Source organism: Thalassophryne amazonica, chromosome 5 (assembly GCF_902500255.1).
Source record: "Thalassophryne amazonica chromosome 5, fThaAma1.1, whole genome shotgun sequence".
In the NCBI taxonomy this organism is placed as follows: Eukaryota; Metazoa; Chordata; class Actinopteri; order Batrachoidiformes; family Batrachoididae; genus Thalassophryne; species Thalassophryne amazonica.
In genome coordinates, this window is record NC_047107.1 from 48,269,908 (window position 1) to 48,294,657 (window position 24,750).

General features: G+C 46.0%; 2 protein-coding genes across 2 annotated transcripts in view; one reads left to right on the plus strand and one right to left on the minus strand.

The window, feature by feature from the left end:
* Nucleotides 1–4,467, minus strand: part of sv2ca (synaptic vesicle glycoprotein 2Ca) — a 120,819-nt gene extending 116,352 nt beyond the window's left edge. Inside the window, exon 1 of the mRNA XM_034170113.1 lies at nt 4,326–4,467. The gene's annotated coding sequence lies outside the window, so the exon portion shown is untranslated. The remainder of the gene's footprint in view (nt 1–4,325) is intronic.
* Nucleotides 4,468–4,546: 79 nt separating this feature from the next.
* The window catches only part of poc5 (POC5 centriolar protein homolog (Chlamydomonas)), an 87,926-nt gene continuing 67,722 nt past the window's right edge, over nt 4,547–24,750 (plus strand). The window contains exon 1 of the mRNA XM_034170117.1: nt 4,547–4,729. Coding sequence (XP_034026008.1) covers nt 4,694–4,729 — 36 coding nt within the window. The 5' untranslated portion in view covers nt 4,547–4,693. The remainder of the gene's footprint in view (nt 4,730–24,750) is intronic.

Below are 24,750 nucleotides of genomic sequence, written 5' to 3' on the forward strand. Positions count from 1 at the left end.
CCAGGGTGTAGAGGGGGTCTGGTTTGGGAACCACAGAATCTCGTCTGTGCTGTTTGCGGACGATGTGGTTCTGTTGGCTTCATCAAATCAGGACCTTCAGCGTGCACTGGGGCGGTTTGCAGCCGAGTGTGAAGCGTCCGGGATGAAAATCAGCACCTCCAAATCCGAGGCCATAGTTCTCGACCGGAAAAAGGTGCTTTGCCCTCTTCAGGTCGGTGGAGTGTCCTTGCCTCAAGTGGAGGAGTTTAAGTATCTCGGGGTCTTGTTCACGAGTGAGGGACGGCTGTAGCGTGAGATCAATAGACGGATCGGTGCAGCATCTGCAGTGATGCGGTCGCTCACAGGTCGTTCCGATCCTCACCTATGGTCATGAGATTTGGCTCATGACTGAAAGAACGAGATCGCAAGTACAAGCGGCCGAGATGAGTTTATATACACTCAACAAAAATATAAACGCAACACTTTTGGTTTTGCTCCCATTTTGTATGAGATGAACTCAAAGATCTAAAACTTTTTCCACATACACAATATCACCATTTCCCTCAAATATTGTCCACAAACCAGTCTAAATCTGTGATAGTGAGCACTTCTCCTTTGCTGAGATAATCCATCCCACCTCACAGGTGTGCCATATCAAGATGCTGATTAGACACCATGATTAGTGCACAGGTGTGCCTTAGACTGCCCACAATAAAAGGCCACTCTGAAAGGTGCAGTTTTATCACACAGCACAATGCCACAGATGTTGCAAGATTTGAGGGAGCGTGCAGTTGGCATGCTGACAGCAGGAATGTCAACCAGAGCTGTTGCTCGTGTATTGAATGTTCATTTCTCTACGATAAGCCGTCTCCAAAGTCGTTTCAGAGAATTTGGCAGTACATCCAACCAGCCTCACAACCGCAGACCACGTGTAACCACACCAGCCCAGGACCTCCACATCCAGCATGTTCACCTCCAAGATCGTCTGAGACCAGCCACTCGGACAGCTGCTGAAACAATCGGTTTGCATAACCAAAGAATTTCTGCACAAACTGTCAGAAACCATCTCAGGGAAGCTCATCTGCATGCTCGTCGTCCTCATCGGTGTCTCGACCTGACTCCAGTTTGTCGTCGTAACCGACTTGAGTGTGCAAATGCTCACATTCGCTGGCGTTTGGCACGTTGGAGAGGTGTTCTCTTCACGGATGATGCGAAGGAGATGTGTTGCACTGCATGAGGCAAATGGTGGTCACACCAGATACTGACTGGTATCCCCCCCCAATGAAACAAAACTGCACCTTTCAGATTGGCCTTTTATTGTGGACAGTCTAAGGCACACCTGTGCACTAATCATGGTGTCTAATCAGCATCTTGATATGGCACACCTGTGAGGTGGGATGGATTATCTCAGCAAAGGAGAAGTGCTCACTATCACAGATTTCGACTGGTTTGTGGACAATATTTGAGGGAAATGGTGATATTGTGTATGTGGAAAAAGTTTTAGATCTTTGAGTTCATCTCATACAAAATGGGAGCAAAACCAAAAGTGTTGCGTTTATATTTTTGTTGAGTATATATATATATATATATATATATATATATATATATATATATATATATATATATATATATATATATATATATATATATATATGAAAGTATACAGATTTTTTTCACAAATCTGTATATGTTCTAACTATATGTATGAGCAGCTACAGATTTTTTTCACAAATCTGTATATGTTCTAACTATATGTATGAGCAGCGTTTATCTCCTGCCTTTTTATAGCCATGTAATACAGCAGTCTGATATTATCAGTCATCACATGAAGTAACATATTTCCATTGTAAGATCTAAACAGAACAAAGTGTTTGTCTCTTTTATCTTTTATTTTTCGTCAACCTGACATCTGTTTGATTTTGAAACAGAATGTATATTTTGCAGCCTACCTCACTCCTGCTTACATTTATGACATTATTATGTGTCACACCAGGACACACACACAACATATTGTGCTCCACTAGGGGTGCACTCGTGATTTATTTATTTATTTATTTATTTTTAATGTTGCATAATATTCTGAAGCAATTGTTCCATTTCATGTTCAGAGCATTTTGAAACAGCAAATCATTTTATGAAACAATCGTTCAATGTAGTGTTTCAATCATTTTGATACAAAGAATAGTTTTCTGACATAATTGTTTAATGTACTACTTTAACTACTTCAAAAACTGTAATTGGGCAGGGAAACATTTAAGGGCCGAAGCCTGCCATGGATCATTGTGGAAATTCAAGGACTTGTGATTGTTGCTGGGGGTTATTTGGGAGCTGAACTGTCCATTGAATATGATTATCCCAATCCACGGGGCCATAAACATTACCACTTATTATGGACTATGGGTCACTATGATCACTGCACTTTATAAGTGTCTAGATGCTTATTTCCATCATATCATATATCCGCATGGCTATGGTAATGACATTAGGGGAGGATGCCCCGTTTTATACGACAGTTAAATGCTGGTCAGCTGAATTCAAGAGGGCAGAATGAGCGTCGAAGATGGAGCAAGATTAGGCAGACCCAGAACTGCCACCTCAACCGAAGTGATCCAGAAGATCATGATATGGTCCTCGGTGACAGTAGAGTAAGTGAGCATCACATACCCAGTAGAGAGTTCATGTGGTTCTGACAGAAGAATGATGAAATTTCCAACACGATGGATCCGAAGGCTTCTCATGGCCAATCTGAATCGCATGAGGCTCCAGATGTCCAGGGAGAATCTGGGGCTTTTTGAGGCAGATCCATATAACTTCATGTGATGATTCGTGATCATGGACAAGACCTGGGTCCATCACTTCGAACCAGAGTCCAAACAACAGTTGAAGCAATGGAAATGTGAGTTCACCCCTGCCAAAGAAAGCCAAAGCTGTTTCATCTGCTGGAAAGGTCATGGCCTCTGTCTTCTGAAATGCTGAGAGCATCAAAATGGTGGACAATCGCCAGAAGGGACAGACGATCAATGGGGCCTATTATGCTTCCCCTTTGCGATAGCTTTGGGAGAAACAAGCAGAAGTGGTGTGGAATGCTGTGACAAGATGTTCTGTTTCACCAGGATAATGCAATGGCTACCATTCATGAAAGTGGCTTTGTAGTTGTTCCACACCCAGCTTATGCCCCTGATTGGGCTCCTTCACACTTCCGTTTCCAAACATGGAAAGACATCTTGCTGGACCAGTCTGAGGCAACCAGAAGAGTGGCTAACTGTAAATTTCTTCAAAATAAGGCAAATAATGACGACACGCCCCCTACAGTGGCCCAGATGTGAGCGGTAGGAAGAATTCCTTGATCAGTTTTGATTTAATAGAACACGTGATCATGAGGAATATTAGCGTCACAGATACAAAGCGTCTACATGCTGCCCCTTTAAAAAAGAAATCACACACACTCTTTCTTTGACAAAGGATGCATCATAATGTAAATTTGTATTGGTATATCGGGCAGACAGGATGGTTTTTGATGTCTTTCACATCTGTTTCATCAATCTGGCTCTTTTATGTGTCTCATTCTTAACCAAGCTTAGGAGGGGCAGTCTGAATGAATTTGGTATTGAATTTGATACCAATTTAACATCGATAAATATGCCAAAGGGGTGAATTCTGCAGCATTTAATTATCTCTCAACCATCACCAGTACACACTCCGTGCACGGACTGTACAGTAGCCACACAAACAAAGCACTTTGGTGCACATTTCCACTTCAGTGGCTGTGCGCCTGTCAATAGCTCACTGCCTCTAGAGGTGCAGTGAGCACCGATGAGTCAGTTGCCTGCTCGGGCATCCTTTCCCAGTGCAGAGTGCTTTAAATGCCCCAGGGAAGGAGGCTGAATACAGTAATACTCACAAGCTAAAACTCTTGAAAAAATGACAAGTATTGACCATAAATTCAACTTCACCCCCAATGTAAAGGTTGCAAACTGCAACTGAAGTAAGTGAATGTCTTATTAGATCTTGTCTCACATCAGATATTTTATACCAAGAGGAATTACAGAAATATTTATACTAAAATGTTGGATAAATTAAATGGTGCAAGTGTAAAATATCATAATCTCCCAACACTCCTCAAGTTATATGAGATGATTCCACTTTCATTTAAACACAATAATGCCATTTTTATTGTACTTTGTAGGAAACTTTTTTTTTTTTGCAGAAAATAAAGTGCATGCCAACTTTTAACAAAAAAACATAAAACATGCAAAAAGCGTTTAAAATGTATTTAAAATGCCGGATTGTTTGCCCCTAAGTAGATGTGTTCTGCAGCACGTTTTCAGAAAAAAGTCATTTCTTACCGTCATTCAGGGCGAGATAAGACGTGGGCTCAGCCCACAGTGATCCATCGGACCACTCTTCTGTTGTTTCGTGGATATTTTTGTTGTTTTTCTGTGGAAGATGATCAGAAAACTGTCCGACCACGGCGGGGGGGTTCGGTGCGGATCGCAACTCCGCTTCCACGCCGCAGGAAGAGAGAGAGAGAGAGAGAGAGAGAGAGAGAGAGAGAGAGAGAGAGAGAGAGAGAGAGAGAGAGAGAGAGAGAGAGAGAGAGAGAGAGAGAGATCAACAAATGGATTTCATTGATTGATGTGGTAATTCAGTCTGATGGAATAGTCTAGTTGCTGCGTGACGTGGAATGGAACAGCGCGTGAATGCTGAGTAAGAAATGTCTCGTTTCTGCACACCGTGTGCTCATCCACGCGTGAGTAAACCTTCCGATTCAGAGCTAAAGTCTGGTGCTCACCGGGGAGGGTTCTGATCATTTTTTGGTCATGTGGAGTTCATGTTTACAGATCCTTTAGTCATTCAGTCCGATCGTTTCTGGGGGAAACTTTATCAAAGACTACCGCTGTCCATGGTGCTGAACACAACAGCAGCATTCTATCTATCTATCTATCTATCTATCTATCTATCTATCTATCTATCTATCTATCTATCTATCTATCTATCTATCTATCTATCTATCTATCTATCTATCTATCTATCTATCTATCTATCTATCTATCTATCTATCTATCTATCTATCTATCTATCTATCTATCTATCTATCTATCTATCTATCTATCTATCTATTACTGCTTGAAGGTTTGTGAACCCCTTGAGCTTATTGGATGTTTGAAATTTTTCAGGACATCAAAAAACAAAACAAAAATTCAGGCTTTTTATTTTAAAATGTCTAACAATTACTCACAATGAAAAGTAATCGCTCCATCATGAATTAAAATAAATAAAAATATAAAAGCCAAACTGATGATATGAATAAGTACACCCTTTAATATAACACATGTACACCATCAGTTTTGCATCCAGTTTTCTTCAGACAAGTCAGGGGATGGATACATGAACATTTCCAAGACACTGATTATGTTTTGGACTTTATTTCCGTCACTCACTCACTTACTCATCTTCAACCACTTACTCCAACCAAGGGTAATGGGGCGCCAGAGCATATCCCAGAAGTCACAGGGCGTGAGGGGAGTTACATCCTGAACAGGACACCAGTCTGTCGCACGGCCACATAAACAAACACATACACACCTGCATGCACACCTACGGACAATTTAAAGTTTCCATTCCACCTAACCTGCATGTCTTTGGATGTGGGAGGAAGCGGGTGCACCCGGGTGAACCCACGTGAACATGGTGAGAACATGCAAACTCCACACAGAAAGGCCACAGGTGGAAATTGATTCTATGACCTTCTTACTGTGAGGCAACAGTGCTTGCCTTTATTACCATCAGTTATGGAGAATTACAAACAGTATGGTACTCCATGGTAAATCTGTTTGGAGCAGATAGTTTTCAAAAACTAAGAGACCGTGCAAGGAGGAGATGAGTGAGGAAAGCTATCAAGACATCCAGACAACCCTGAATAAGTTATAGACTTCTGTAGCTATGACTGGAGAAATTATGCATAGTACGAAGTACTAAATAAATTTCAGTAAGAGTGTTCAAATGGGCCGCCCACATCGACTGCTCTGAGACTGCTGTCCAATGTTTTCAGACTGCACCTTGACACTTTTTGGATTTGGGTCGATTCCTCATTCGGACACCATTCGGCCCCGTTTGTGGTATATGTGACGGGGGACTATGATGTGCTTGCAGGACAAATGGAACAAAATACCACCTGAAACACTTTAACGCTTGGTATCCCCCAATGCCAAAATGTCTTTTCAGTTTTGTTAGAAGGAATGGCAACATTACAAAGTGGTAAATGCTTTAGTATCTCAACTTGTTTTTGAATGTGTTGCAGCAGGCCTTAAATGTAAAAATCAATGTATATTAACAAATGAAATATAGTTGAGCACACAAAAAATGAAATACCTTGGGTTCATACTGTCTGCATTGAGAAGTCGATGTATTTTGTTAATTTGTTTGTTTCTTTAATTTGCATTTTCCATATTGACCCATCTTTTTCTAATTTGTGGTTGTAAACAACTATGCATAGCACAAACACTGACTGTGCAACACATTCACACAGAGGCTACTTAGATAACATTCTATATGATGCACAGTCTGCTCAAAGACACATCCAACACACAACCATGCACAGAAAAGACACAAATAAAAAAAAGCCCATTTATCTCTTTCCTCTGAATTGAACAGAAGCAGTGCCATGGGGCTCAGACATTCTGTTTTAGAATCAGAGTTGGGGGGAAAAAATCCTCCCTGTAGCCATAAGACTCCATTTACTACCACTGAGAGCTGAGGAGCACTTAGCCTAATGTGCAGGACCGAAGGATGACCATCACACAGTGAGCACACACCACTGCACATGCTGAATACTTTCTTTTTCTGCTCTCTTGTAATGCATGTGACCAGGTCTTTGTCATGCAGAAATGTACACACACACACACACACACACACACACACACACACACACACACACACACACACACACACACACACACACACACACACACAAACACACACACACAAACACACACACAGAGAGAGAGAGCAGATGAATACAATGGTGTGGTGATGTTTAAAGAGGTCATATTTTGCAGTACCAGGTTCTACTTGCGTTTTACAGTGAATTATAGATCAGAATTTCATGCTAAACATTCTAAAGTGCCCCACAATTCTACGTCTATCTGAATGGAAACTGCCCTCCTTTAAGCAACAGTCATGAAACACCTTGTTTAAAGAGGAACTATGCAACATTTTTCACATTGTCATTATGGGGTATTATGTGTAGAATTTTGAGGGAAAAATGTATTTCATCCATTTTGGAATAAGGCTGTAACATAACAAAATGTGGAAAAACTGAAACGCTGTGGATACTTTCTGGATGCACTTGTGGTGTGTGTGTGTGTGTGTGTGTGTGTGTGTGTGTGTGTGTGTGTGTGTGTGTGTGTGTGTGTGTGTGTGTGTGTGTGTGTGTGTATATATATATATATATATACATATATATATATATATATATATATATACAGGGTCGGACTGGGAACAAATTTCAGCCCTGGCATTTTTCCTCTGGACCAGCCCACTACTGGCCCGACGAATCCACCCCCAAACACGCACACCCACCCGTCCATACCGAACCCCCAATGAACAAATACTATACACCTAAACACCATGAACACACACCTAAACACACACTTTCACTGTCATTTCACCTTGATCATAGTACAAAACGCAGACCCGGCACCACGATAACATTAAAGGCAATTACATATTTTGACGAAATTACAAGTTTAAATGACTATATATATATATATATATATATATATATATATATATATATATATATATATATATATATATATATATATATATATATATATATATATATATATATATATATAACATCATGAGGTTTATGTCACAGAAATCCTACTTTACAATCACACTGCAGTCATTGTTAAATTATTTCCTTTTGCATTTATAATAAACATTTGTATTTATTTAGTGTTTGTTTTTCTGGTTGAAATAAGATATAAATAATCTACCAGACTTCAAAAAATATACAAGTTTCCATGTTATTTTATTTGTCTAAAAATAAATGTCTGAGGTTCCTAATGTTAAACAAGAAATTATCTAATCTGAAATAACAGGTGGTTTTAATTTACAGATGAAAGGTTTCTAAAGAACCATTTATTGATTTATTTACCTGTTTTAATTACAAGTGTTCTAAACTTTTTTTAACAGTAATCAGAAATTTTGAGGTAACAACAACAAAAAAAACATTTCTAATGATCTTTCTTCAGAAAACTGCTCTCTAAATGAGCAGTCCTGTCACACGTTAATGTTTTGTACAGATCAGTGGTTTCTGCACCAATCGGATTGGTCCAATCCATTTTGTAGAGATCAGTGGTTTCTGCCACAAGTCTTCCGTGTTTTGGCCCGACGCGTCGTTCCTATTGGACAATGCGAAGGTACGTCACAGCTCAGAGTGTCGAAAGATGGCACATCTCATCTCGACAGAACACCGGCTCTGTGGTATGCAGGAGATCACTTGACCGAGCGTCTATACGTTCAAATAATAATTTAAAATAAATACTGTCATCACTCTTCACTCTTAGTCAGTCTCTTACAACGGTGCAGCGTAAATACACGAGCTTTCCAGGAGCGCACGTCTCCTCCGGTGCGCACTTTTTTTGGGGGGGGGGGGGTGACCCCACCCCCTGTGATTTTTATTTTTTTTTCTGGCGCCGGGTCTGACAAAACAGAAGCAAAAGCGCACAAGCAGAAAAAAGTTTTTGTGTCTCCAAAGTGTGTGTGTGAGTGAGAGAGAGAGAGAGAGAGAGAGAGAGAGAGAGAGAGAGAGAGAGAGAGAGGTAATGTGTAACCACTGCTAGGATTCACACAGCAGCAAATTAAGGAGCTGAAGTCCGTAGCTGTTGCATTTAAAGATTAACAAAAGTAAAGCACAGTTAATTAAGATAAAAGAAACAATTCCAACCTTGTATCAGTAGAAGAGCGGAGAGAAGTCCAGGCGCCGAGGACTCAATCCATTCACAGGGGCGGGAGCGGCCGCCTGCTCTTCCTGCAGTCTGATTGGCCACCCTGTATGCTTCTCCATTGTCATTGGCTGTTGGTCATGTCAGTCATTGTGCTCGATGTAAGTCTCCGTTGTGTGATCAAACGGAAACAAAACTGAAACCTAGAATAAGACTGCGCCATGTATGAAACACTACAGAACTTTTATTTTGACACAAATTCAGGAAGTGGCTCTGCAGCTGCGCCGATTAAATGCTGTTACATATGTCACAGAGTTTCTGCATGTACAGATGTATTGCAAGACTTTGAGGATGGTTCCTAAGTACGGTCCTCGAGTTCTCCCTTCCTGACACTCTTAGTTGTCCCCCTGCTCCAACACACCTGAATCCAAATAAAGACTCGTTAGCAGGCTTTTAATGAGCCTTTCACTGGATTCAGCTGTGCTGGAGCAGGGGGACAACTAAGAATGTCAGGAAGGTAGATCTCGAGGACCCAACTTGGGCACCCCTGGTTTACAGGAAATCCCACTATTTGATGGAAAATCATACATTAAAAAAGTTCCACAATATCCCCTTTAATCTTAAAACCAAAACTACATTATAGTTACATGTTCCAATTGCCATACACAGCCCGGTCTCACGGCAAATCATGATTCAGCAGCACAAAATATACTTTAATCTATTGGTTTGTGATATTGTGACGAAAAGCACCTCATTTTTGTCACGGCAGCACAAATTCATTCTAATTCATTCCGTGATGGCTGCACAAAATTAAAAGTGAAGCGGGGGAGTCAGGGTGGTTATGGTTAGGTTGGGGGAAAGGAGTAGGATAAGGTTATGGTTAAGGTTAGGGTTGGGGGTAGGAGTAGGGTTAGTAATAGTGAGTTAAAAAAAACTCGTCATGAAAATTTGACTCATTTCGTGACAAGAAGACGAAAAAAAAAACGTGAGACTGGCCATACAATATATCTAATGCAATGCTTTTAAACAGATCTGCGGTTACAGCTGTCAGCAACATGTATGTCAGTACTCACATTCATCCAGACGATAAACTTATGGGGACATTGGTGGAATTGTTTTTGTCCTTTGGAGATAGAAGCTCATGGTAAGAGATTTAGTCTCCAGTCTCCACTCATCTTCATGTGATCAGACAAGCCTGTCACTGCATATATACAATATGTTATATAATATCTGTTTTAGGGATAGACTGACACTCGGCTGCGCCAATAATCTGCATTGGCCGATAATCCACATTGGCCGATAATCCCTCTGGGTGCTCTGTAGCGTTGGGCCGATAATCTGTTGGACCGATAATCTGTTGGGCCGATAATAGGCATTGACCGATAATCCCTCTGGGTGCTCTGTAGGGTTGGACCGATAATCTGTTGGACCGATAATCTGTTGGGCCGATAATCGGCATTGGCCGATAATCCCTCTGGGTGCTCTGTAGGGTTGGACTGATAATCTGTTGGGCCGATAATCGGCTTTGGCCGATAATCCCTCTGGGTGCTCTGTAGAGATAGACGATAAGCCGATTATCATCTATCAGTAATCTGTTTGTTACATGATAATTATTGCTGTTATTCGATCTGAGCACAAAAACAAATTTACAAATACAAACAATTGTGTAGCTAAGACACAGCTGAGGAGATCAGTGCTACTCTTGGAGAGATGTAATGGATTACATTTCCCCGAGGGGGACATCCTGGTCCATCAAAATGTCATGGAAACTCATTTCAAAACAGCAGGCAACCATGAATAACTCTAAGATGAGTTCTGACAACACTGTGTTCACTGCACAGTCATTATTGTCTTATAGAAGAGAACAAAAAACAGATTGATAACATGACGATTGATGACAGCACATTAGCTGTTGTCTTCAGGAGTTATGGCTGTCTGTGAATACACCTGACAGAAAACTGATTCAAGAACACAAACATTTCTTACTCCGTTTTTATCTGTAGGTTTTGCAGTTAGATTGGACAACACACCGAACATTTACTGGATTCACATAAAATTAAGTTCTAAACTGTGATGCAAATATACAACTGTACAAGAGAGTTCATTGCCAAACTCTGCTTGCATAAGTACTGAACACTATTCCCTAATGTATGTCTACCATTTCAAGGTATATGAATAGTCTGATGTACCTGAGCTAAAATACTGGGGGGAGAAAGTCAAATGGATTGTGACTATTGTCCTGGAACAGATTGAACAGGCTGTGAGAGAGGAATGTGATCTGAATTCTATTTCACACAAGTTGCACCAGATGCATTTCTCATTCTTCAGGGGAGGTGATGGTCTAGTAGTTAAGCGCTGGGTTTGAGACCAGAGGATCCTTGGTTAAAATCCCATCCTGACCGCAAAATCACTAAGGGCCCTTGGGCAAGGTCCTTAATCCCTAGTTGCTCCCGGTGTGTAGTGAGCGCCTTGTATGGGAGCAGCCTGACATTGGGGTGAATGTGAGGCATTATTGTAAAGTGCTTTGAGCGTCTGATGCAGATGGAAAAGCACTATATAAATACAGCCCATTTACCATTTTGCAGAAAGGAAGGTGAAATCTACAAGAGATCCACAGAAAGGTTTTAACTAGTAATGCTAGCTTCAATCTAACCAATTAACAGCAGTTTAGCCAGTCAAAGCCTTCTCCTGAAAATATGGACGGACCAAAATAGAAGATTCTTGGACACCTTTATGGACACTTTTACCAGAGTGCAACCAAAGTGTATAGAGAACTTCTTAAATGTGGTTGCAAATGCGAACCTCTCTGTTCTCGAAAGTGCTGATGATGGATGTTGGGGTGCCTTGCACACCATTATGGCACTGTGGTGGAGCATGTGAAAAAAATTGAAATACTGTATGCAGTATATTTTTACGATAGTCAACTACAGGAGGAAATGGACCCAGAATGCAAGGCAGTGGACACAAAAGGTAAGGTGCAAAAGGGCAGGAGTTTAATGATCCAAAAAAATGCAAAAGCAGCAATGATAACAAAAAATGACTCCAAGGTCAAAGTCCAGATAATGCCAAAATAGTGCAAAACATCTTAAGCAGGACAAAAACTTGAATAACAAAATCTACTGTGCAAAGAGTCAGTTAAGTGTCGCTTACAGCAGTGATAACAAAAATGGCTCAAAGCTCAAAGTCCAGATAATTCCAAAATGGTGCAAACCATCTTAAGCAGGACAAAAAGTAGAATCACAAAAATCTACTGTGGATAAACTCAGTGTCACTTACAGCAAAGGACTCTCAATCACTGGAAGAACCAAAAGCATGAGACACAGGGAATCCACCCTAACCGACCAGGACTGGCACAAACAAATGAACAACTTAAATACCTGTTCACTAATTGAACACGTCTGGTGATCACAAGAGGACGGAGCAGAACAAGTCAACAGAAAATCACAAACAACATACAAGAGACCAAAATGACTGTAATCATCAACTTAGAACTTCAATACCAGCAAAAGCAAAACATCAAAAATCTAAAACAGAATCACAAAAATAGTAAATGCAAAAAAGAAATCCAAAACATACATACAAAAAGATGAAACACAGAGTAAGTGTGAGAGGCAGGGCCCAAACCATGAGCACCAGCCAAACGCGTGCACAATCCTGAGTCACAGAGCGTGAACGTGGATCTGGAACTAATAGAAAACCATAATACAAGAAGATCAAAAATAAACTAGAGGATCAAAGTGAAACAGAGAACACAAGAAATCACACCCAATCACAGAGGGCAGAGCCCACTGACAGAACCTGACATGCGCAGCCGCAACAGAGACAGACTACACATAGTCAAGGACAACAAGAAGACAATGCACATATGCATTCCCACATACGAGGTCTGTCAATAAAGTATAGGTCCTTTTTATTTTTTTCAAAAACTATATGGATTTCATTCATATGTTTTTACGTCAGACATGCTTGAACCCTCGTGCACATGCTTGAGTTTTTCCACGCCTGTCGGTGACGTCATTCGCCTGTGAGCACTCCTTGTGGGAGGAGTCGTCCAGCCCCTCGTCGGAATTCCTTTGTCTGAGAAGTTGCTGAGAGACTGGCGCGTTGTTTGATCAAAATTTTTTCTAAACCTGTGAGACACATCGAAGTGGACACGGTTCGAAAAATTAAGCTGGTTTTCAGTGAAAATTTTAACAGCTGATGAGAGATTTTGAGGTGATTCTGTGGCTTTAAGGACTTCCCACGGTGCGAGACGTCGCGCAGCGCTCTCAGCCGCCGTCGTCAGCCTGTTCAAGCTGAAAACCTCCACATTTCAGGCTCTATTGATCCAGGACGTCGTGAGAGAACAGAGAAGTTTCAGAAGAAGTCGGTTTCAGCATTTTATCCGGATATTCCACTGTTAAAGGAGATTTTTTTAATGAAAGACGTGCGGACGGGTCCGCGCGTCGGCTCGCAGCCGCCGCAACGCTCTGCCACAGGAAAAACACCTCCGTTGGAAGCCTTAAGGACAAGTTGGAACATGTCCTGCTGTTAAACAATTTCTCATATACTCACTCCACTGAAAGCCATCAAAAGCCACCTGGATTTTACAAATGGTTATCAACACGGAGGTGTTTTTCCTGTGCCGCCGCACCGCGTCGGCTGCGTCCCGACACGCGGACCCGTCCGCACGTCTTTCATTAAAAAAATCTCCTTTAACAGTGGAATATCCGGATAAAATGCTGAAACCGACTTCTTCTGAAACTTCTCTGTTCTCTCACGACGTCCTGGATCAATAGAGCCTGAAATGTGGAGGTTTTCAGCTTGAACAGGCTGACGACGGCGGCTGAGAGCGCTGAGCGACGTCTCGCACCGTGGGAAGTCCTTAAAGCGACAGAATCACCTCAAAATCTCTCATCAGCCGTTAAAAGTTTCACTGAAAACCAGCTTAATTTTTCGAACCGTGTCCACTTTGATGTGTCTCACAGGTTTAGAAAAAATTTTGATCAAACAACGCGCCAGTCTCTCAGCAACTTCTCAGACAAAGGAATTCCGACGAGGGGCTGGACGACTCCTCCCACAAGGAGTGCTCACAGGCGAATGACGTCACCGACAGGCGTGGAAAAACTCACGCATGCGCACGAGGGTTCAAGCATGTCTGACGTAAAAACATATGAATGAAATCCATATAGTTTTTGAAAAAAATAAAAAGGACCGTTACTTTATTGACAGCCCTCGTACACACACAGACTGGCACCTGCCGGGAAACTCGGACACAACGACAAACCACACATGTATGCAAGCAGACCAAAACAGATAACATGCATTCCTACATACACTCCCACACACACATGCACTCATCTCCATCACACATGCACAAGATTAAGACAGACACACACACACACGGAGAGACAGATGCACAAAGAAATAAAAACCGGGCACTAGGCAAGAACCACACCAAGAGAACTCCAACATATAAAGGCTGTACTATTGTGTAATTGTATGTCTTAAGATGACCGAGGGGAGAGATGCACCTAATTTTGTGGTTTTATGAGATCTGCCTGAGGGGCTTGAGGTGTTCCTTGAGACAGCTGGTAAATATATAGGCAGTGGTAACATCTGTTCACTAATCGGTAGTACCTGTTAGCAATTTAGTGATTAACCACAACCAATAGGAATCTATCAAGTCATTTAAGACATCAGCCTTTACTCACCTCTCTCCACCTGCAGTTGCCTTCGAGACTTTGCTGCCTCCACCACACTGCCTCCTGCTGGACCCTGTATGTCCCCGGCCTCACCTCTGTCTCATCTACTTGCCACCTCAGTTGGTTCCGGTTGTGCCCTGGTCATGTTTGTGTTGCCCGCCTTCACCTCAGCACCACCAGGTGGTCCCCTTATGGTGCTAGGGGTAGGCTCCACCCCTGCCTTCTTCAACGTCAGAATTCCTTTTGCACCCTGACACGCTGAAGAGGGAATAGGGTGACCAGATGTTCCATTTTGTGCCCCAAATTGAGATGGTTTCCGGCATTGTTACTGACAGTTAGGCTTCAATTTCAAAATTGAAGCCTGACTGTCAGTTACAACGCTGGAAACCATCTCAATTTAAGGCAGGGGACCAGCCAGAAAATAAAGACTATTTATGTCAAACATGCATGTTAAATAAATGTCAGTTTGATTCACCTAAGTCTTGATGGTAGAACAAAGTTGTACTAAGCTACTTGGCTTGTTTTGTGAATTACATGAAATAAAACAATCAGGTCATTCTCTTTCAGAGACAGTTATGCTGGCCCTTAACACATTGCTGCACCTGAACAATCTTGGTGGGTTGGAGTTGGGGGGGGGTTTGGCCGTAGTGGAATGTGGGGATGATAGCTGCTTAATTTGGTCAAGAATGTGCCAGCAGTTTTGAATTTAACTTCTTTTCAACTTCAGTTTTCAATTCAATTTCATTGTAGTTTTACACAATAATGTAAATTCCCATATTCCAAGTAGAGTGTGTGATCATCATCAACCTGCCTATGTTAAGTATGTCTGAATATTCATTCATTCATTCATTCATTTTCAGCTACTTATCTGCATCTGGGTCACGGTGGGAGCACAGTAAGCAGTTTAGCCCATACTTCCCCATTTTGCGGCCAAGTCCTTTAACTCTTCTCGGGTGATCCCAAGGCGTTTCCAAGCCAGCTGGGAAATATAATCTCTCCAGCATATCCTAGGTCTTGCCCGGGGCCTTTTCCCAGTTGGACATGCCTGGAAGACCTCCTTAGAGAGACAACAAGGGAGCATCTTCACCAGATGCCTGAATGACCTCAACTTACTCCTTTTGATGCGAAGAAGGAGCAGCTCTACTCTGACTCCCTCACAGATAATCAAGCTTCTCACCCTGTCCAGGATTGTAAGCCCAGATAGCCAACAGAGGAATCTCATTTCTGCCAGTTGTATCCGGGATCTTATTCTTTCAGTAGTTACCCAAAGCTCATGACCATAGGTAAGGAAAGGAGCGTAAAATCGACTGGTAAATTGAAAGCCTCGTATTCTGGCTCAGATGCTTTACCACGGTGGTTCGGTACAACGTCTGTAAAATTTCAGACGCGGCACTAATCCGTCTATTTATCTCCCACTCCAATTTACTCCCACTTATGAACAATACCCGAGATATTTAAACTCCTCAGCTTGGGGCAGTAACTCTCCTCTAACCAAGAGTTGACAATATACTGCTTTCTAAGAGAGGACCATGGTCTCAGATTTAGAGGTGCTGATTGTCATCCCAGTCACTTCACACTCTGCCTCAAATCTGCTCAGTGCGCATCAGAGGTCACTGCCTGATGAAGCCAACAGAACCACATCATCTGCAAAAAGCAGAGATGCAACTCTGAGGTCACCAAACTGGACATCATCCAGTCCCTGTCTTTGCCTTGAAATACTGTCCATGAACATCACAAACAGGATTAGTGACAACGGGTAGCCCTGGCGGAGTCCAACTCCTACCAGAAATAAGTCTGATGTAATACTGAGAATGCGGACACAGCTCCTACATTGGTCACATAGAGACCGCATTACACGTTGCAGCAAATCCAATACCTCATAGTCCTGCAACAAGCCCACAGGATACCCCAAGGTGCCCGGTCATAGATTGTTTTCAAGTCCACAAAATACATGGAGACTGGTTGGTCATACTCCCAAGCCACCTCCAAAATCCTTGCAAAGTTAAAAAGCTGGTCCACTGTTCCATGACCAGGACAGAACCCACATTGCCCCTCCTCTGAGGTTCAACTAACAGCCTAAGTCTCCTCTCTAGTACCCTGGCATAGACTTGTGAGAAGTGTGATCCCTCTATAATTGGAACACACTCTCTGGCCCCTTTTTTTAAAGATGGGGACCACCACCCCAGTTTACCAGTCCAGAGGCACTGTCCACAACTTCCATGGAATGTTGTTTAAGTGTGTCAGCCATGACAGCCCAACAACATCCAGAGACTTCAGCAACTCAGGATGAATCTCATCTGCCCCTGGCAACTTGCCACAGAGGATTTATTTATTTATTTATTTATTTTTTGACTACCTCGGTGAGTTGTGCCAGGGTAATGGCACCAGATTCATCCAAGCCTTCCATTCCTGCCTCCTTGATGGAGGGCATGTCAATAGGGTTGAGCAGATCCTCAAATTTCTCTTTCCACCACCTGACGAAATCCTCAGTCCAGTTTAACAGCTCTCTGGGCTAAGCACTGCCTCCCTTTCCTGAGGCACCTGACAGTTTGCCAGAACTTCTTTGAGGCTGGCCAAAAGTCATTTTCTATGGCCTCTCCAAACTCCTTCCATGCCCGAGGTTTTGCCTCAGCCACCACTGAGGTTGTAGGCCTTCCACCCTGCCGATACCTGTTCACCGATTCCGGAGACCTCTCTGCCAACCAAGCAAAAAAGGCCTCCTTCTTCAGCCCGACGGTTTCCCTTACCGCTGGAGTCCACTAGCAGGTTCTTGGGTTGCTGCCACGACAAGCACCAGCCACCTTCTGGCCACAGCTTAAAGCAGCTGCCTCAGCAATGGCGGCCTTGAACATGGACCACACTGTTTCCATGTCCTCGACCTCCCTCTGGATCTGGGAGAAGTTTCTTTGGTGGTGCGAGTTGAAGGCCATCCGGACAGGCTCTTCCACCAAACATTTCCAAAAAACCCTCACAACACCTTTAGGTCTTCCAAGTCAGTCAGGCGGCTTACCCCACCATCTGAGACTACTCATCACCAGATGTTGATCAGTTGACAGCTCTGCCTCTCTATTCATCCAAATATCCAAGACATTCATTTTAAGACCATGGTTGCATGGATGAGTGCCAGTATATTTGCTATTTAAAATGATAGAAATGACAGCTGTGAGAAACAAGAAAATGACAGTTGTGTCACTTGGGAATGAACAATAAACAACTTTTCAAAAAGAGAATATAGGTTACCATGTAGGTTAGGTCTGGGCGCATGCGCTAGTGCCTCATGTCAGCACATTCAACACAATATGGAACCACCTTGGGTCCTGAATAGCAACCACCCATGTAGACAACCAGATCATTCCCACCTCTCAAAAGTAGCGATCTATCTGCTGCATCCAGGTAAAACATGGGTGTTCTTTTTGCCTGCTTTGGTCCTCCCAAAGTGTCAAATCTGATGTTCCCTCATCATGCAAGGAATACTCCTTTTCTGAGTTCCCATAAGCAACTCTGTCTGACACAAAATCATTCCAGTGAGACCCTTGGAACCACCAAAGAGACATTGTATGAAAGACATCGAGTCTTCACCTTAGTTCATAGGTTAGTGTCCAAATCTCCCAACTATACAGGAAGACACTTAGCACCAGACTTGCAGCTTTGTTTTCCTGCAAAGATATCAGCATCACTAAACACCTCTGTTCAGTGACCTCACGACTCCATAAATTCTTCCCAGGTGTCAGTCAATCTAACAGGCCAAGAACTCAGAGACATGAATGCCACTGCCGACAAAAGAGAATGTCTCTGTAAATTCAACTATTCAGCACAGAACAATCAAAAAATCACACACTTTGAGTCCACACTTAGCTTTTCAAGTGCTGTAATCAAAGAATCTGTTAATTCCACAGAGATCACATCATGGTCCAACAAATCAAGATCACCAAGCAACTTCTTGCCAGCAAAAGCACCTAATCATCTGGTTTCCACGAACCGAACCAAGACCCAGTCCATGAAAGCACTGAACAGGGTAGCAGCCAGACCAAATCCCTGCTGAACAGGAGAATTTACCAAGAAGTCAGAGATGCTGACTCTACTCTGCACAGCACTCACAGTGTATCATATAATCATTGTTGTGTGGGCCGCCAGAAGAGGAGGTACTGCTGACCCACCACCAGAGGGCGCCCTGCCTGAAGTGCGGGCTTCAGGCACGAGAGGGCGCTGCCGCCATGGACACAGCCGGGGGTGACAGCTGTCGCTCATTACCTCTTGACAGCTGTCACCCATCTACTCAACATCATCTCACTCCATAAAGACCAGACGTCATCTCCACCTCGTTGCCGAGATATCATACTTCATTGGAGGTAATATCCTCAGCCTTGTGTAAATCTGTTTATTGTGAGTGTTTGCAGGAGAACCGGTCGTTTTTGAGGAGGCTGTGCAAGACGGCGCTCCTTTTCAGCTGAGACCGCTGCAACGCGCTGAGTGAGAGGTGGAGGTGGCATTCCCACCGTTATTGTTACTGGGTGTACACACACCCACACTTGACTGTCTTTGTTCTCGCCAGCAGTACCAGATCCGACAGTCGGGGACGGTGATCACCTGGGAATTCGGGACGTGGTGGCTCCAGTATTCACCAGGTTCTGGTGCGGCGGAAATCGTGTGGTTCCGGCTCTTCTCAGGACAGACGTCTTCTATCCTCGAGCCTGCCCACACGTCACCTTTGTGTATTGACTGTTGTGATATTCTGAGATTGTCTGTATGTTCGTTGTGCACATTCACAACATTAAATTGTTATATTTTGGCTCATCTATTGGCCGTTCATTTGCGCCCCCTGTTGTGGGTCCGTGTCACTACACTTTCCCAACAGGATATCTCGGCCAGCGTCATGGACTCCGAGGGGCGTCACCCAGCTGTTGAACGACCAATGGGAGAGCAGGGAGCGCAGGCGTCTGCAGGAGACGTGATTGGTGAGCTGCAGCACATTCTCACCGCCTTTACGGCTTGGTTGGATCAAATGACTGAGCAAAACATCCTCCTGAACCGCAGGGTGGAGGCTCTCTCCACACAGATGGCGGCGAGCGCTCAGGGCGCTGCTGCAGCTCGTCCTCCTGCCGACCCTGTGCAGGATATAAACGTTCCAGTGGTGGTTCAACAACCCCTCCCACCATCCCCTGAAGCATACATAAGCCCTCCTGAGCCGTACGGAGGTTGTGTGGAGACGTGCGCGGACTTTCTTATGCAGTGTTCGCTCGTCTTCGCACAACGTCCCGTCATGTATGCGTCAGATGCTAGTAAAATAGCTTATGTGATTGCTCTGCTTCGGGGTAAAGCACGCGCCTGGGCTACGGCGCTCTGGAAACAGAACTCACGGTTGTTATCAGCATACACTGGGTTTGTGGGGGAGTTCAGAACAGTGTTTGATCACCCTACCAGAGGAGAAACCGCTTCAACAGTGCTGCTGTCAATGAGACAGGGACGCGAGAGCGCAGCCGCTTATGCAGTCGACTTCCGCATCGCGGCTGCGAGGTCCGGCTGGAATAACGTTGCGCTCCGCGCCGCCTTCATAAACGGACTGTCATTGGTTCTGAAGGAGCAGCTGGTAGCTAGGGAGGAACCGCGGGATTTAGATGGGTTTATCGATCTCGTTATACGGTTAGACAATCGGTTGGAGGAACGCCGTCGGGAGCGAGGCGAAGGACGTGACCGGATACGCGCCGCCCCTCTCCCTTCCGGGTTCGAAAAGGGGCCGCCCTCCCCACGCTCCACAGCCGCAGCGCTTTGTGGGGCAACAGCTCCCCCTGCTGACGTTGTTAGGAAAACGCACAGGGCCAAAATGGGGAGGCTGATCCATGGAGAGTGTTTTCTCTGCAGCTCAACTGAGCACACACAGAGAAACTGTCCCAAACGGCCAAAACGACAACACTCGCCCTTAGAGACTGGGCTAAGGGGGGGTCAAAACATTCAAGTGAGACACACACAAATTGCCACACGACTCCCAGTCACAATCCTGAGCGGGGATTTAACCCTTCAAGCCCGAGCACTGGTGGACACGGGGTCAGAAGGGAATCTGCTAGACAGCAGATGGGCAAGGGAGGTAGGGCTCCCTCTGGTGGCGCTTCCTTCGTCGTTGCAGGTGCGGACACTAGATGGCACCCTCCTCCCTTTACTCACACACAAGACACAACCAGTAACTCTAGTGGTGTCTGGAAACCACCGGGAGGAGATTGAGTTTTTTGTAACTCCTTCTACCTCCCGCGTGATTTTGGGCATCCCATGGATGTTGAAGCACAATCCCCGGATTGATTGGCCGTCTGGGGTGGTGGTTCAGTGGAGCGAAACCTGCCATCGGGGGTGTTTAGGATCCTCGGTTCCTCCCGGTTCACAGGCTAAGGAGGAGGTCAAAGTCCCTCCCAATCTGACGGCAGTGCCGGTTGAGTACCACGATCTTGCTGACGTCTTCAGTAAGGATCTGGCACTCACCCTTCCCCCGCACTGTCCGTACGATTGTGCCATTGATTTGGTTCCAGGCGCTGAGTTCCCGTCCAGCAGGCTGTACAACCTCTCACGACCTGAGCGCGAATCAATGGAGACCTACATCCGGGACTCATTAGCTGCCGGGCTGATCCGGAACTCCACCTCCCCGATGGGGGCAGGTTTCTTTTTTGTGGGCAAGAAAGATGGCGGACTTCGTCCATGTATTGATTACAGGGGGCTGAATGAGATTACGGTTCGCAACCGATACCCGTTGCCATTGTTAGATTCCATGTTCACCCCCCTGCATGGAGCCAAAATCTTTACTAAGCTGGATCTTAGAAATGCGTATCACCTGGTTCGGATCCGGAAGGTAGACGAATGGAAGACGGCATTTAACACCCCGTTAGGTCACTTTGAGTACCTGGTCATGCCGTTCGGCCTCACCAACGCCCCCGCGACGTTCCAAGCCTTGGTTAACGACGTCTTGCGGGACTTCCTGCACCGATTCGTCTTCGTATATCTGGACGATATTCTCATCTTTTCTCCGGATCCTGAGACCCATGTCCAGCATGTACGTCAGGTCCTGCAGCGGTTGTTAGAGAACCGACTGTTTGTGAAGGGTGAGAAGTGCGAGTTTCACCGCATGTCTTTGTCCTTCCTGGGGTTTATCATCTCCTCTAACTCCGTCGCCCCTGATCCGGCCAAGGTTGCGGCGGTGAGAGATTGGCCCCAACCAACAAGCCGTAGGAAGCTGCAACAGTTCCTCGGCTTCGCTCATTTCTATAGGAGGTTCATTAAGGGCTACAGTCAGGTAGTTAGCCCCCTGACAGCCCTGACCTCTCCAAAAGTCCCCTTCACCTGGTCGGATCGGTGCGAAGCCGCGTTCAAGGAGTTGAAACGACGGTTGTCTACTGCGCCAGTTTTGGTGCAGCCCGACCCTAGCCGCCAGTTCATGGTTGAAGTGGACGCCTCTGACTCAGGGATAGGAGCCGTGCTGTCCCAGAGCGGAGAGACCGATAAGGTTCTTCACCCGTGTGCCTACTTTTCACGCAGGTTGACCCCGGCTGAACGGAACTATGACGTCGGCAATCGAGAACTCCTTGCGGTGAAAGAGGCTCTTGAGGAGTGGAGACACCTGTTGGAGGGAGCGTCTGTGCCATTCACGGTTTTCACTGACCATCGGAACCTGGAGTATATCAGGACCGCCGAGCGGCTGAACCCCAGGCAAGCCCGCTGGTCACTGTTCTTCGGGCGTTTTGACTTCCGGATCACCTATCGCCCCGGGACCAAGAACCAGAGGTCAGATGCCTTGTCCCGGGTACATGAAGAGGAGGTCAAAACTGCACTGTCGGATCCACCGGAGCCCATCCTGCCTGAGTCCACTATCGTGGCCACCCTCACCTGGGACGTGGAGAAGACCGTCCGGGAGGCCCTGGCACGGAGCCCGGACCCAGGAACAGGTCCGAAGAACCGTCTGTACGTCCCACCAGAGGCCAGAGCTGCAGTCTTGGACTTCTGTCACGGTTCCAAGCTCTCCTGTCATCCAGGGGTGCGAAGGACCGTGGCAGTTGTCCGGCAGCGCTTCTGGTGGGTGTCTATGGAGGCAGACATCCGGGAGTATATCCAGGCCTGCACCACCTGTGCCAGGGGCAAGGCAGTACACACAAAGGCCCAAGGACTCCTCCAGCCGCTGCCGGTGCCTCATCACCCCTGGTCCCACATCGCCCCTGGTCCCACATCGGCCTGGATTTCATCACGGGCCTCCCGCCGTCCCAGGGCAACACCACCATCTTCACGATAGTGGACCGTTTCTCCAAGGTGGCCCACTTCGTGGCCCTCCCGAAGCTCCCAACAGCCCAGGAGACAGTAGACCTCCTGGTCCACCACGTTGTCCGTCTGCATGGGATACCCTCCGACATCGTCTCAGATCGTGGTCCCCAGTTCTCCTCACACATCTGGAGGAGCTTCTGCAGGGAACTGGGGGCCACCGTGAGCCTCTCGTCCGGGTACCATCCACAGACGAACGGACAGGCAGAGCAGGTCAACCAGGAACTGGAACAGACCCTCCGCTGCATCACATCCGCGCACCCGACGGCCTGGAGTAACCATCTGGCCTGGATTGAGTATGCGCATAACAGCCAGGTGTCTTCGGCCACCGGCCTCTCCCCATTTGAGGTGTGTTTGGGGTATCAGCCCCCGTTGTTTCCCGTGGTGGAGGGAGAGGTCGGTGTGCCCTCGGTCCAGGCCCACCTGCGGAAGTGCCGTCGGGTGTGGTGCTCCGCCCGCTCTGCCTTGTTGAAGGCCCGGACGAGGGCGAAGACCCATGCAGACCGCCGGCGATCCCCGGCCCCTGCTTACCAGCCCGGGCAGGAGGTGTGGCTTTCCACGAAGGACATCCCCCTCCAGGTGGACTCCCCGAAACTCCAGGACAGGTACATTGGCCCCTTCAGAATCCTCAAAGTCCTCAGTCCTGCCGCAGTGAAGCTCCAACTCCCGGCTTCACTGCGGATCCATCCGGTTTTCCACGTGTCACATGTCAAACCTCATCACACCTCACCCCTCTGTGCTCCCGGACCGGCGCCCCCTCCTGCTCGGATCATCGACGGGGGGCCGGCTTGGACGGTGCGCCGGCTCCTGGACGTCCGTCGGATGGGTCGGGGGTTCCAGTACTTGGTGGACTGGGAGGGGTATGGACCCGAAGAACGCTCCTGGGTGAAGAGGAGCTTCATCCTGGATCCGGCCCTCGTGGCCGGCTTCTACCGCCGACACCCCGACAAACCTGGTCGGGCGCCAGGAGGCGCCCGTTGAGGGGGGGGGTCCTGTTGTGTGGGCCGCCAGAAGAGGAGGTACTGCTGGCCCACCACCAGAGAGCGCCCTGCCTGAAGTGCGGGCTTCAGGCACGAGAGGGCGCTGCCGCCATGGACACAGCCGGGGGTGACAGCTGTCGCTCATTACCTCTTGACAGCTGTCACCCATCTACTCAACATCATCTCACTCCATAAAGACCAGACGTCATCTCCACCTCGTTGCCGAGATATCATACTTCATTGGAGGTAATATCCTCAGCCTTGTGTAAATCTGTTTATTGTGAGTGTTTGCAGGAGAACCGGTCGTTTTTGAGGAGGCTGTGCAAGACGGCGCTCCTTTTCAGCTGAGACCGCTGCAACGCGCTGAGTGAGAGGTGGAGGTGGCATTCCCACCGTTATTGTTACTGGGTGTACACACACCCACACTTGACTGTCTTTGTTCTCGCCAGCAGTACCAGATCCGACAGTCGGGGACGGTGATCACCTGGGAATTCGGGACTTGGCGGCTCCAGTATTCACCAGGTTCTGGGGCGGCGGAAATCGTGTGGTTCCGGCTCTTCTCAGGACAGACGTCTTCTATCCTCGAGCCTGCCCACACGTCACCTTTGTGTATTGACTGTTGTGATATTCTGAGATTGTCTGTATGTTCGTTGTGCACATTCACAACATTAAATTGTTATATTTTGGCTCATCTATTGGCCGTTCATTTGCGCCCCCTGTTGTGGGTCCGTGTCACTACACTTTCCCAACAATCATATCCAACAACTTGTTGAGGAGCTGAGAATCTTCATGATGTCACAGAGATGGCACCCTTTGGTATAACACACGTAAATCATCAATTTTATTGCCAGTTTTCTTTAGACA